Source organism: Myotis davidii, unplaced genomic scaffold (genome assembly GCF_000327345.1).
Source record: "Myotis davidii unplaced genomic scaffold, ASM32734v1 scaffold825, whole genome shotgun sequence".
NCBI lineage: Eukaryota > Metazoa > Chordata > Mammalia > Chiroptera > Vespertilionidae > Myotis > Myotis davidii.
In genome coordinates, this window is record NW_006296541.1 from 160,113 (window position 1) to 174,304 (window position 14,192).

General features: G+C 52.3%; 2 protein-coding genes across 3 annotated transcripts in view; one reads left to right on the forward strand and one right to left on the reverse strand.

Annotated features, from left to right (window-relative positions):
- Positions 1 to 7,366, forward strand: part of PLEKHG2 (pleckstrin homology and RhoGEF domain containing G2) — a 9,107-nt gene extending 1,741 nt beyond the window's left edge. Inside the window, exons 4-18 of one of the 2 annotated variants that reach the window (XM_015569277.1) lie at positions 1,037 to 1,112; positions 1,225 to 1,271; positions 1,461 to 1,611; positions 1,938 to 2,075; positions 2,262 to 2,462; positions 2,860 to 2,952; positions 3,041 to 3,127; positions 3,483 to 3,516; positions 3,607 to 3,708; positions 3,830 to 3,877; positions 3,957 to 3,995; positions 4,156 to 4,172; positions 4,333 to 4,512; positions 4,586 to 5,504; positions 5,588 to 7,366. In XM_015569277.1, coding sequence (XP_015424763.1) covers positions 1,037 to 1,112; positions 1,225 to 1,271; positions 1,461 to 1,611; positions 1,938 to 2,075; positions 2,262 to 2,462; positions 2,860 to 2,952; positions 3,041 to 3,127; positions 3,483 to 3,516; positions 3,607 to 3,708; positions 3,830 to 3,877; positions 3,957 to 3,995; positions 4,156 to 4,172; positions 4,333 to 4,512; positions 4,586 to 5,504; positions 5,588 to 7,152 — 3,697 coding nt within the window. In that variant the 3' untranslated portion in view covers positions 7,153 to 7,366. The remainder of the gene's footprint in view (positions 1 to 1,036; positions 1,113 to 1,224; positions 1,272 to 1,460; positions 1,612 to 1,937; positions 2,076 to 2,261; positions 2,463 to 2,859; positions 2,953 to 3,040; positions 3,128 to 3,482; positions 3,517 to 3,606; positions 3,709 to 3,829; positions 3,878 to 3,956; positions 3,996 to 4,155; positions 4,173 to 4,332; positions 4,513 to 4,585; positions 5,505 to 5,587) is intronic. The other variant, XM_006771953.2, reaches the window with a different exon arrangement.
- A 6,255-nt stretch (positions 7,367 to 13,621) lies between these two features.
- RPS16 (ribosomal protein S16) overlaps positions 13,622 to 14,192 on the reverse strand; it is a 2,776-nt gene continuing 2,205 nt past the window's right edge. Inside the window, exons 3-5 of the mRNA XM_015569278.1 lie at positions 14,109 to 14,192; positions 13,951 to 13,998; positions 13,622 to 13,822 (exon numbers count right to left, since the gene is read on the reverse strand). Of these exons, the coding sequence (XP_015424764.1) occupies positions 13,677 to 13,822; positions 13,951 to 13,998; positions 14,109 to 14,192 (278 nt within the window). The 3' untranslated portion in view covers positions 13,622 to 13,676. The remainder of the gene's footprint in view (positions 13,823 to 13,950; positions 13,999 to 14,108) is intronic.

The window sequence follows — 14,192 nt, forward strand, 5'->3', positions numbered from 1 at the left end:
TCAGGGGCTGGGGCCAGGAGAGTGGGGCTAAATGTCGAAACATTGGGCAGGGATCTTGATGGGGCGGGAGGACCCAGAGTGTGGAGGAGGGGATGGAGCCTGAGGATCCGGATGAGGTCCAAGTCCAAATAAGGGGACGGGTCCAGGCATCTGGATGGATTTTAGCAATGTGTCAGACTTGGGAGAACAATATATCTAAGGCCCAGATGGAGCCTGGAGATCCTGACAGTGCGAGCATTTGTGTCCTGGGAACCCCTCAGCCCCGGACAAACCAGGATGGTTGGTCCCCAGTGAAGAGGACGCTGGATTTCAAGAATCAGGAGATCATGCAGTTATTATTTTTTAAATTGAGGGAGAGAGAGAGAAACACCTATTTGTTGTTCCACTTATTTATGCATTCATTGGTTGCTTCTTGTATGTGCCCTGACCGGGAATCAAACCAAATGCTCTAACCAACTGAAATATTCGGCCAGGGCTGAGATCATAACATTATTGCAGGGGGTCTGAGAGTCATGACAACATCTCAGAATCACAATGGAATCTTAAGATTATCACAGCTCTGAATGTTATGACACTGTTGTCCCTGGGTCATGACATGAGACACCCAGGCTCCAGCCAGCTGTGACAAGATTTCAGGCTGAGGAATGTGATTCAGTCCAGGGAAGTCTGAGCAGGTTGTGATGTTCCATGTAGGAATCAGAGGGCTCTTCCTCTGGACATGAGAGCCCCTAGAGCAGTGGTTCTCGGCCTTCTGGCCCTTTAAATACACTTATGTGACCCAACCGTAAAATTATTTTCGTTGCTACTTCATAACTGTAATGTTGCTACTGTTATGAATCGTAATGTAAATATCTGATATGCAGGATGGTCTTAGGCGACCCCTGTGAAAGGGTCGTTTGACCGCCAAAGGGGTCGCGACCCACAGGTTGAGAACCGCTGCCCTAGAGAGATCCTGGCAGCACCAAGCCCCCACCAAGCCTCTCGGAGTCCTCCCTTGGGAGGGTCTGGGGGCAGGGCCGTCTCTCACCCTTCCCTCTCCCCACAGCCAGCTCCTGGAGGACCTGGAGGGCAGCAGCAGTGCAGTGGGCATTGCAGAGTGCTTCGTGCAGAGGGTGAGTTGGGGTGCCAGGGCTCAATCTGGACTGGTGCCTGGGTAAGTGAGGAGCAAGCCTGTGCTGGGGGGTCATGGGCAGTCTGAGGTGCTAATCCCCCTGTCACTCACAGAGTGAAGATTTTGACATCTACACGTTGTACTGCATGAACTACCCAAGGTGAGGGGTTCTAGGTTGTGCCCAGGAGCTGTTGTGCCAGCCAACCTCCCTCCACTCAACCCGTCTACCCCTGCCAGACTGTGACAGTAACTGAACTCTCTCTAGCCTGCCCTTGACCCCTGCCTGCCCCCAACCCTCCCACCCCTGCCCACCAGAGATGCCCTCTCTTGACCTGTTCTGTGCCCCCAGCTCTCTAGCCCTGCTCCGGGAGCTGTCGCTGTCTCCACCCGCAGCCCTGTGGCTGCAGGAGCGCCAGGCCCAGCTCCACCACTCACTGCCCCTGCAGAGCTTCCTCCTGAAACCTGTTCAGCGCATCCTCAAGTACCACCTGTTGCTGCAGGTTTGCTGTGGCCCTTGAGGGTTTGCTTGGGGGGAACAGGTCCTTCCCATGGACCACCCAGTGGTGCATCGAGAGGAATGAACTGGGGAAGGTCTGGGGAGGCATTTGGTCCCTACAGACTGCCAGTGCTTGGGGTAGGGTCTTGTTGGCAATGGGGACTGGCATCAGCTGATTCGACTTTCTATCTCTTCCTGTTTATCTCTCTCTGCCTCTGGATCTCCATCTCTGCCCCTACCTTTATATGTCTCTCTGTCTCTATCATTATCATTCTTTCTTTTTCTCTGTTACTGTTCCCTCCCCCCGGTTGTCCGGTGACTGCCTGGCAGGAGCTGGGCAAGCACTGGGTTGAGGGCCCGGGCACCGGGGGCCGCGAGATGGTAGAGGAGGCTATCGTGTCCATGACAGCCGTTGCCTGGTACATTAACGACATGAAGCGCAAGCAGGAGCACGCTGCGCGCCTCCAGGTGACTCCAGGGTGGGCTGGATGGGAGGAGTGGGCATGAGGGCCTTCGTGGGGATGGTCAGTGCTTCACAGGCGGCCTCAGAAGGTGGGCTCAGACAGCCCGGCCCCTTGTTAGCGCCCCCGTGCTGGGATGTGTGTGCCTCCCGTGATGTTTCTGTGTCCCCTGTACCTGATGGGGTCTTGGCAGGAAGTGCAGCGGCAGCTGGGCGGCTGGACCGGCCCGGAGCTCAGTGCCTTCGGGGAGCTGGTGCTGGAAGGCTCATTCCGAGGTGGCGGAGGGAGTGGCCCCCGACTTCGAGGGGGTGAGCGGCTGCTCTTTCTATTCTCACGGATGCTGCTCGTGGCCAAACGCCGGGGGCCAGAATACACCTACAAGGGTCACATCTTTGTGAGTTACCTACAAACTATATTCTATGTACTGATACCTGTATCTCTAAAGGGGTGACCAGGGGCAGGGTCTGGAAGGAGGGACAACCAGGGCCATGTTTTCTAGAGTCTGAGGGTATAATAAGGATGGTGAGGCCAGTGGAATGCAGAGTGGGAGGACATGGATTTGCTCACCAGACAAGTGTCTTCACGGGGAATGCACATCTTAATTCACATGAGGGTAGGGAGGGCTGGTGAGGGAGAGCAGAGCCCAGCCTGGAGGAGAGGATCCACGGGAAGGGGGACCCCATACAACCATACAGGGCACATCTTTCTAGGGGGTAGGAACCCAAATGCAAGGGCCACATTGTTGAGTCCAAGGGCTCTGAGCCTGCCACCCTCTCTGCTCGCCTATTCAGTGCTGCAACCTGAGTGTGAGCGAGAGTCCTCGTGACCCTCTAGGGTTCAAGGTGGCCGATTTGACCATTCCCAAGCACAGGCACCTGCTTCAGGTGAGGAGAATGGGGCTGGGTGGGCAGGGTTCCCTCCAGCTCATAGACCTCGCACCTGACTTCCCACTCCACCCCCACCTGCCGCCAGGCCAAGAACCAAGAAGAGAAGAGACTGTGGATTCACTGTCTCCAGCGTCTCTTCTTTGAGAACCACCCTGCCTCTATCCCAGCCAAGGTACAGCTCCTGCCACAGACAGGGGCTCTCAGAGTGCCAGATACTCTGGCCCCCAGTGGTTCTGGAGGACACTGAGTGCCGGGGACTCTCTTAAAACGTGGCGGTTAAATTGCAGATAGGCTGCCTGGGTTTGAATTTCAGCTCCACCGTGTCCCGGCTTGGTGACTTTGACCAACCTCTCTGACCTCAGTTTCCTCACCAGGAAGAATAATAGCACCAACCTCATAGGGTTGTGGTGAGGAATAATTGTCATCAGTCATGTAATGTGCCTGTCATGTAGCAGTACTCACTAATGGGACTATGACTCAGGGGCTCAGGAGACGGGCTCCTCAACCCTCATCCTTGTGTCTTTCAGGCAAAACAAGTTCTTCTTGAAAACAGCCTGCACTGTGAGTTGGGGCCTTGGGTTGGTAGGTATGGAAGTAGAGGGGTTACTTCCAAGAAAGAGTAGATTCTTAGCCCCAAATCTCTCCCCACAGGTGCTCCTAAAAGTAAGCCTGTCCCAGAGCCTGTGATCCCCCTACTTGGGTCTCCCCGACCTCCAGATGCCAGAAGTTTCACCCCGGGACGAAGGAACACAGGTAAAGAAGAGTTCCGCCCCCTTTGCCCCCAGGACTCAGGAATGTCCGTACCCCCAGCCCTTCCTCTCCTAGAAGCCTGGGGTTGGGCTCATAACGAGGTTCTAATCTGCCTCTCCCACAGCTCCGTCTCCAGGCCCCTCCACTGCCCGCCATGGCCGTAGACAGTCTGGTGAGTTGATTCCACTGAAAGGTTAACTAGGGATCGGGGTGGGAGCTGGGCCCCTGACATCAGTGTGTCCTCTCCCCAGAGCCAGTGAAGGACCCTTATGTCATGTTTCCACAGAATGGTAAGTGACTGCCCAGCCCAGCCAAGTCCAGCCCTGCCTGTCTGTCTCTTCCCATGGCATGCCCAGTGTTTACGGGGGAGTGGTGATAGGGCAACTCATCAATTATAAGGAGTAAACTTATTCCTACATCTCACTTTTTTTTTCATTTCTTCTTTCCCAGCTAAGCCTAGACTCAAGGTAAGAAGTCTCTTGGGATGGAATCTGGGGACCCAGAACAAGAATCTGATGGAGGAGGGAGCTTGAGTTATCAATTCCTGGGTTTGAATAAGAAGGGGACTGGGAAGCATGGGTGCTGACAGCTCTGGGTGCATGCCCTCCATTCTTTCCTTCCTCATAGCATGCTGGCAGTGAGGGGGAGCTCTACCCCCCTTTAGAGCCTCAGCCATCGGGTCCAGCTTCTGGACCTGCTGAGGACTTGGAAGACACTGGACCCCCCACGCTGGACCCCTCTGGGACCTCAATCACTGAAGAAATCCTGGAACTGCTGAGCTGGGCATCCCGTCACAGTGTCCTTGGGGCTCTCGCTTGGGCAGGCACAGACCGGGCACCGGAGCAGCCAAAGCACCTGATACTGTTGGTCTCTTCCCCAGTGCCCGCTACAGCCGCCTCCCCACGACATTCCCGAGTTCCCTGGAGACTCCCAAGTGCCACGTGATGGTGAAAGCCTCACATTCCCAGCCCTGCCCAGCCGGGACTCTTCCGAAGAGGAGGACGAAGAGCTGGAGCTGGACGAACGGAGCCCTTCCCCACTCCATGTCCTGGAGGGACTCGAAGGCTCCGGTGCAGCCGAAGTTCCCGACATTCCTGGCCTTACCAAAAATCCTGCCGTGTCCACCCTCCCTGAGATGTCTAGCCTCTCTGAAATTCCTCCAATGCCCTGCCTTCCCAGTCTCTCTGACATTTCCAGTGTTTTTGAAATGCCCTGCCTTCCAGTCATACCTAGTGTCCCCGACATTCCTGGTCTTTCCAGCCCTCCCACCCTTCCCTGTGACTCTTGGCTGCATGGCCCGCTACAGGAGCCAGATGAGGCTCTCGCCACCAGGAGAGAACTGTTCTCTGGAGCCCGTGCTGGGAAACTGGGAGAGCCCTCCTCAGACGGCAGGGCAGGGCAGGCAAGGGAGGAGGAGGATGGGGTATCGTTTCCAGATTTCCAGCCCCAGGATGGTGCCCAAGATCAGGATGAGCTGGGATTCCGCTCTTGCTCCGAAATCCGGAGTGCCTGGCAGGCTCTGGAGCAGGGGCATTTGGCCCGGCCAGGTTTCCCAGAACCGCTGCTGATTCTGGAAGATTCAGATCTGCGAGGAGGGAGTGGGAGCGGAAAGGCTGGAGCCCCCAGTACAGAGCGGGCCGCATCCCGAGTGCGAGAGTTGGCCCGGCTGTACAGTGAGCGGATCCAGCAGATGCAGCGGGCTGAGACGCGGGCATCGGCCAATGCCCCCCGCCGCAGGCCACGGGCTCTGGCCCAACTCCACCTGTCCCCCTGCCTGCCCCACGAGCAGGCCGAGCCAGGTGAGGTCCGGGTATGTGGTTGGCAGAGGCAGCCCATGCTGGAATGCCAATACCTGACTCAGTCCTCCTTTCTTTGAATACAGGGCCCCTGCCTGCATTTGGACACGTGTTGGTGTGTGAATTGGCCTTCCCGCTGACTTTGGCCCAGGAATCTGTCCCCCTGGGCCCTGCTGCCCAGGTTCAAGCTGCTGCACCCCTGTCTAAGCAGGGAGGCTGCCTGGGTGGCCAGGGCCTAGATGTTTCCAGTTTGCCTGAGCAAGACCATAGGGGCATCCGGACTCCAGATGCTACCACTTTGCCTGAGCAAGGCCTCTGGAACATCCAGATTCCAGCCACCACACCTTTTCCCAAGCAGGAAGGCCCAGATGTCCAGGTCCCAGCCATTACATCTCCACCTGATCAAGAAGGCCACCCAGAAATGCAAATTTCAATGGCCACTCCTTTGCCTGCACATAGAGGCCACAGGGATATTCAGCTCCCGGCTACCACCTTTTTCCCTCAGCAAGAATGTCAGATGGACATCCAAGTTCCAACCACCCCAGCTTTGCTGAAGCAGGGAAGTTGTTCTCGTGTCACAGGTTTAGCCACCTCTCCTATGCCCGAGCAAGAAGACCACCGCGACTGTCCAGCCAGCACCCTATTAACTAAGCAGGGAGGTTTCAGGGATGTTCGGTCCCCAGCCACTGTCTGCAGCCAAGCCATGGACCCTTTGCGTCTGCATGGAAGCAGCCTGGACCATCGGATCCCAGCCAACACCCCACTGCCCTTGGAACCTGACCTCCCAGACATTCAGGTTCTGGATACCTCGCCTTTGCCTGTATATGGAAGCCACCTAGACCATCAGATCCCAGCCAATGCTCCATTGTCTTTGCCCCAGGATCTCCCAGACATTCAGGCTCCAGTTGCCATAGCTGTGCCCCAACCACAAGGCCTCAAGGACACACGGGTCCAAGCACTCGCACCTTTGCCCAAGCAGGGAGACCTGCCAGACATCCAGGCTGCCACTGCTGTACCTTTGCTCCAGGAGCAAAGCCTCACAGACCTTCAGGTCCCCAAACCTACACCTCTGTTGGAGCAGAAGAGCCTCACAGACATCCATTTTACGGCTGCCACTCCTCTGCCTGAGCAAGGAAGCTCATGGGACATTCAGGGCCTGTCACCCACCCCAGTTCAGACCACTGTGGCTTTGTTGAAACCAGAAGGCCACCCTGTCTCTCCCATTGCCAGGTCAGAGTCTTCAGACTTGACTCCACCCCACAGTCCCTCACCCCCAACCCGTCAGCTCCTGGGTCCCAACGCAGCTGCTCTCTCAAGATACCTGGCAGCCTCATACATCAGCCAGAGCCTAGCTCGGAGGCAGGGGCCTGGGGGAGAGGCCCCCCAAGCTTTCCGGGGTTCCTGGTCCTCTTCTGCCCCCACGTCACGGGCACCTTCACCGCCGCCCCAACCCCAGCCCCAGCCCCCACCACCTCCAGCCAGGAGGCTCAGCTATGCCACCACAGTCAACATCCATGTCGGGGGTGGCGGGCGGCTACGGCCAGCCAAGGCCCAGGTCAGGTTGAACCACCCTGCTCTATTAGCTTCCACCCAGGAATCTGCGGGCTTTCGCAGAGCCCAGGGGGCTCCTGATGCCCCTTTCCACATGTGAGCCAGGATATCAGACTTCTTAAAAAGCAAGGACTTCAACCAAATGCCACAGACTCTCAGAACTTCACCCAGAAGTCCAGACACTGAAGACAAGTCTAAAATTGCTGCAGCTTTCCAACTTCTAGGTCTGCTTTGGCAAGTGGTCCTTATTACTTACCTTGATTAACTCAGCAGGGATGGGGATGGGGATTTCATTAATATTTTGTTAATTAATATTGTGACAGTATGTCTCATTTCCAGTTCTGGAGATAGTGGGGGATAACAGAAGACGATGAGTGGGAAGGTCTGTCACAGTACAATTCAGTGGTTCTGAAAATTTGGGAAATTTCAAACTCTTTCAAGAATTACTGGAACCTGGACCCATTTCAATTTGGTGTGTGATTTCACAGGGTTTATGAACTGCTTTATGCCCATCCAGAAAAGCTCAGAAGCTTTGTTCCACGTACAAATTCATTCCCTTAGCAATTTATCCAGTCCGTGTGTCCCATCATCACCCACTTATCTCATCCGCTCGGCCACCTTTACATTTCTCTATGCAGCTGTCTTTCCATCTATTTCACCCATCTTTCAATCCATCATCCCATCCATACGCCTTGACTTATTCAACCATCTCTATTCCTCCATCATCCCACCCACCCATCTAGCATTCATTCGTCCACTAATCCATTGATCCCTCTGTCATCCCACCTGTTCATCTTTTCCACCCAACCCTCTCCATTCATCCACGTAACCCTCCATATTTCCATCTCTGTCCGTTCAGCTGTACGTCTTATTCACATAACCATCTCCTCAACCATCTTGACCACTATCCATCCTTCATTGGATTCTGCTGGGTCTTGGTACTACAGAACTTCAAAGACAGTTCCATGCTAACACCAAACTGGATCAGGTTTGAGATTCTGAGAAAAGTTTGTCCCTCATCTGTCCAATCCTGGCGAACACTCCCACCTTCATGACTATTCGGGTTCTTGTGCTCACCCACACATAATCAGACCCCTTTCCCCCCCTTCTCTAGTTTGAGACCTGTACAGTGCCTTAGTGTGCCCCCTCAACCCCCAGGAAATTCAGGTTATAGAGACAAAGGCTTTTTCCAAAAACAATTTTTTTAAATTATTGATTTTAGAGAGGAAGGGGAAGAGTGAAACCTCAATTTGTTGTTCCACTTATTTATGCATTAATTGGTTGATTCTTGTATGTGTCCTGCTGGGGATCGAACCTACAACCTTGGCCTATGGAGACAGCCTTCTAACCAACTGAGCTACCTGTCCAGGGCCAAAGGATCCTTTATGCCCTCCGAGCTGCAGCACGCCCTGTGAGAAGCATAACCTAATCCATTTCTTTGGTAACATTAGCTTTTTTAATTGAACATTTACCCTCTTGTGCTTTTGCACAGCTTATTTAACCTTTCTTGGAATTTTCTGAGGCACCAGAGTCAATGTAATCTCTCTCTGAGCCTGGGTTTTCTCATGTATAATGAGGACAATAGTATCCCATCTTGTAGGGGTCTTGTAGGGTCACTGTAAAGATTCAATGAAGGAGCCTTGGCCAGTGTGATCCACTGGTTAGAGCATCAGACTGCCCACCAAAGGATCACAGGTTTGATTCCTGGTCAAGGGCACATAACTGGATTGCAGGTTCAATCCCTGGATCCCTGGCTCCAGTTGGGATGCATGAGGGAGACAACCAATTAATTGATGTTTCTCTCCTCCCCTCCTCCTTTCCCTCCCTTCCACTCTTCCTAAAAATGGAAAAAATAACCTCAGGTGAGGATTAGCAACAACCAGTGAAGGTAACCAATTCCCAAGTGTGTTTGAGCCTCCGAGTCAGCACATTGTTCAAATCACAGATGTCCCAGGATCTAGTCCCAGACTGCAGAATCACAACCTCCAGGACGGGAGCCTAGGAACCTGAAGTTTCAGAATCAACTAACAACAGCAAAAAAGGCTGAGATTTATCGAATCCTAATGGCATACCATGGGCATTAGTCACTTCATATGAACTCAATCACTGTGAGTCCTCACAACAGCCCTAAAAGGCAAGTGAGGACTGTAATCCCCACTTTAGAGATGAGGATAATAAAACAGATCGGATAAGGAACTTGCCCAGTCACACAGGCAAGAGGCAGAGCTGGGACTCCCATTTCCTGCAGCCCGTACTCCTGAGCACCTATCCTGTGCCAGACACTGTTTTTGCCTCCGGGGGCACAATAAGGAGCACTTTCCCCACCCCCACCCCCACCCCCAACTTGAGACACGGCCCAGTACTCCAAGGGTCCTAGGTGATAAGGTAGCCAGGACAAGGCCTGGCTTAATGTTAGCTCTGGCTTCTATTCACTTGAGCAGTAACCATGCCCTCCCTACACCAGGGCCTGGGCCTGCTCCGCTGCAGCCTCCCCAAGGTCAGGACAGAGGCAGGCCCTCCTCTCAGCCCCAGCTGCACATTCCCAGCCACCCCCAGCTGCACATTCCCAGCTGAAGGAAAGTTCACAGCCTGACTTGGGCTCCCGGCAGCGCCGGAATTCCCGGTATTTGAGGAGGCGTCAGGGAGGGAGAAAAGGCTGTCTGCTCCAAGGCCTGGCGCAGGGGAAGAGGCAAGTGCCTTTAGCTCCTCCAGATGCATCCCAGCTGTGCCTCTGGGAGGCAGCCAGGAGCCTCAACGAGATGGAGTGAGGGGGGTATCTCTAGATCCTGTGGGAAAACTATGAGCACCAGGCTTGCCTTAGTCCCTCCTGCTCCCAGCCCCTAAATTCCATTCCTCCTGCCTGCCCAATTATATTTGCTTCATAGGCCAGCTCTGAAGCCTCAGGAATATAGTTTGCCTGTTGTAAGCCGCTTTTAGAGCTTCTGCAAAATCAGGCTCAAACAGGGAAGAGCAGAGGTTTGGCTGGTGTCACTCAGTGGTTGAACATCAACCTATGAATCAGGAGGTCACGATTCAATTCCCAGTCCGGGCACATGTCTATGATCCCCAGAGTGGGGAGTGCAGGAGGCAGCTGATCAATGATTCTCTCATCATTGATGTTACTATCTCTCCCCCTTCCTCTCTGAAATCAACACAAATATATTCTTTTTTTTTAAAAGGTAAAGGTGGAGCCGAAACCGGTTTGGCTCAGTGGATAGAGCGTCGGCCTGCGGACTGAAAGGTCCCAGGTTCGATTCCGGTCAAGGGCATGTACCTGGGTTGCGGGCACATCCCAGTAGGAGGTGTGCAGGAGGCAGCTGATCGATGTCTCTCTCTCATCGATGTTTCTAACTCTCTATCTCTCTCCCTTCCTCTCTGTAAAAAAATCAATAAAATATATTTTAAAAAAAAAAGGGAAAGGTGGAGGCTAGTTGGATTGCTCAGTGAATAGAGCGTTGCCCTGTGTACTGAAGGGCCTCCAGTTCGATTCCGCTCAAGGCATGCATGCTCAAGGCATACATCTCGTTGCAGGCTCGATCCCTGGCCCATCGGGAAGCATGCAAGAGGCAATCCCCTCCTCTCCCACTCTCTAAAAACCAGTGGGAAAATATCCTCTCGGGAGGATTAACGAAAAACAAAGGAGGGGGATACTGCTCTCTTCCTTGGGAGCGTTAGGTTAGTGCCAGTCAACTTAAGTTAACCCAAGTGAACTCCAGCTCCCATGCAAAAAGCTTGCTGAGCTGCCTTTTGCCACTGGCCCCTTTTTCTCATCTGTAATACCGTGCAATGCATTCCTCAAATACCACTGTTAGAATTGCCTACAGTCTTCAGTACAGTAAGGTGCTGTATAGGTTTGCAGCCTAGGAGCTGGAGGGGAACAGAATTTGCCACCTCACAATATGCCCATTTGGCATGAGGATTATTTTAGGCTGGTTAAATAGCAGACATGGGAGAAGCTCTGAAAACCAAGTAGAGGTTACCCTCTGTAGGACATTTACTTTTGTAAATTGGAAATCTCCATTGGTGAGGCCCAGGAAGAGGGGAATGACCTTACCTGGAAACTCAATGGAGACAAGGACTTAACACTCTTACCCTTGTTCACTGTGCTATTCCTGGTGATCTATAGCTGATCCCCCTCCCACACCACCACCAAACCCGTCTTCGATCTTCAACTGAAGAAGGTATCCAAGCTTGGCTCCAACTATATGACAAGGACTAGCTCATAAGCAACAGAATTTTATAGGATCAACTCAGTGGGGTTGATTGAGCACCAAGTAGGTGCCATGCTAAGCATCTTCACAACCATTCTGATGAATTATTGTTTTCCTGGGCCTCTTCCTTATACACAGGAATACTTTTTTTCCCCTTCCTGTCATTCTTTTATTATGGCGATGTGTCAGCCAAGAACCCAGAAGGGTAGAGGAAAAATTATTTTCCTTCCCTTCACAACAGGCTGTGTAGTGGGCTGTACCACCTAGGTTTGTGTCAAGTAGTTTGCACAATGAAAACACCTACCAACGCATTTCTCAGAGCATATCTCCACTGTTGGGTGGTGCATGACTGTATTTGTATTTATTCCCTACGTATCAGTGCTATCCCAGATACAGTGGTCGGCAAACTTATGAGTCAACAGAGCTAAATATCAATAGTACTTCTTCAAAATAGACTCGCCCAGGCCGAAAACCGACTTCTGCACGAGGGCCACGAAGTTTCAATCGCACTGTACATGTGCCCGCACGTGGTATTTTGTGGAAGAGCCACACTCAAGGGGCCAAAGAGCCACATGTGGCTCACGAGCCACAGTTGCCGACCACGGCCATAGAACTTTCAAGGAAAATGTTCTCGCCTGTGCAGCTCAGCTTGGTAGTCACACGACTGCGTTGGGTAGGGCAGATACAAAATAGGGCAACTGGACAGTAAATCTCAAGTTCCTTCTGCTATAAAAATTTGTGTAACTTTCCCCTCAAGTAACAGTCTAGTGTGGTAAGATGCCACCAGTACTCAGCAGGGGGAGTATCTCCCCCACCCCCCCGCAGATGGCTGGGACATCTAGGTTGGCTGAGAAGACTGGCATGAAGAGATGCCCTTACCAGAGCAAGTGAGGTGCCTATAGAAAGGCAGAAATGGCCATAGCCGGTTTGGCTCAGTGGATAGAGCCTCCACCTGCGGACTGAAGGGTCCTAGGTTCAATTCTGGTCAAGGGCATGTACCTTGGTTGCAGGCACATCCCCAGTGGGGGGTGTGCAGGAGGCAGCTGATCAGTTTCTCTTCTTGATATTTCTAGCTTTCTATCCCTCTCCCTTCCTCTCTGTAAAAAATGAATAAAAATATGTTTTTTAAAAAAGGCAGGGATGGGGGAATGAACTGAACTCCCATGTGAAATTCTGCATTGAATATGAAGACTAAGGGACTTGAACATCCCAGGATTTTGGTATCTGTGGGTGGTCCTGGAACCTACACCAGCTGTACATATACACGCACCATCCCACAGAATTTTTTTTGACAGTGGAAATGTCCTATCACGTTGTAGCCCAATGGTAGGAACTGAAAGCCCACTTGTTGGCTTTCATTGAAGGGCAGGCACATTGAAGACCTAAGCCATGTTTTGAGCCCCATTAGGACAGTTACTAGGGAGCATAACTGGGACTTACTTTCCCTAGGAGGCAGTACTGACTTGTGGTTGAAGCCAGATGAAGCCCCTGTGGGGTTTAGGGCCCTTGCCCCCTAATCTTATCTAAGCTACAGATTGATATTAAAATCCCTGCCCTATCTGGTCTGGCTCAATGGATAGAGGGTTGGCCTGCGGACTGAAGGGTCCAGGGTTTGATTCCGGTCAAGGGCACATGCCCAGGTTGTGGGCTCGATCCCCAGTTAGGGGTGTGCAGGAGGCAGCCAATCAATGATTCTCTCTCATCATTGGTGTTTCTCTCCCTCTCTAAAATCAATAAAAATATATTAAAGCCGTAACCAGTTTGGCTCAGTGGATAGAGCGTCGGCCTGCGGACTGAAAGGTCCCAGGCTCGATTCCGGTCAAGGGCATATACCTGGGTTGCAGGCACATCCCTAATGGGGATGTGCAGGAGGTGGCTGATTGATGTTTCTCTCTCATCGATGTTTCTGACTATCTCTCTCCCTTCCTCTCTGTAAAAAATCAATAAAATATATATGTATAAAAAAAATTCCTTTCCCAGCCCAGTCATGCCCTTAGTTGCTGACTTCAGACTCCACCCAGGCCATCTTTCTTTCTATTCAAGATTATTGATAGTATATATTTCCCCTGCTCTTTTCCTGAGGTGCAAACCAGCAGCAAAAGAATTGAAATAAAGACAAACTCATTGATACCCTACACAACCAATGGCCCCGAAACTCCCCATCTCAGCTGTGCCCACATACTCTACTCTGGGGTGCAGGGAAAGGGGCCAGGTTTGTTCCCACCCACCTTCCCACCCATCCACACTAACCCCAGAGTGGTGGCTTATGGAAGGGCTTTAAATCCAGACTGGCAGTGGGTTTGGGGTGTTTCCTGTATTTCTTTTAGCCAAAGACTACCACAAAAGATAGCACAATCCTTGAAACCTTAAAATCCATGACCATTATTTATTATAAAGGTGAACCCAGATGAGCTTATCGGTAAGACTTCTGGTAGCGAGCACGGGCACCAGGACCACCAAACTTTTTGGATTCACAGCGACGGGGATCAGCTACCAGCAGGGTCCGGTCATACTGGATAAGGATGTCTTTGATCTCCTTCTTGGAAGCTTCATCCACATCTGGGGTAAGAAATGGGATAGACTCAGATGACCACGGAAGCATTCGCCTACTGTCTGGAGCTAAATGCCAGAGCTGGCACTTGACTTGCACCCACCCCCACGCCGATGGGAAGGACCCACTCACTCACATTTCTGGTAATAGGCCACCAGGGCTTTGGAAATGGACTGGCGGATTGCTGTGAGAAAAACACACAAAATAAGGTACATTAGTTTTAAGAAGATCCAGGAGTAGGACCTTGCTCTCAGAGCCACCTCCCACCCATGTTGCCCAGGTCCTGGGACTTACCATAAATCTGGGCCACATGACCACCACCCTTCACACGGACTCGGATGTCCACGCCAGCAAATCGCTCCTTCCCAAGAAGCAGAA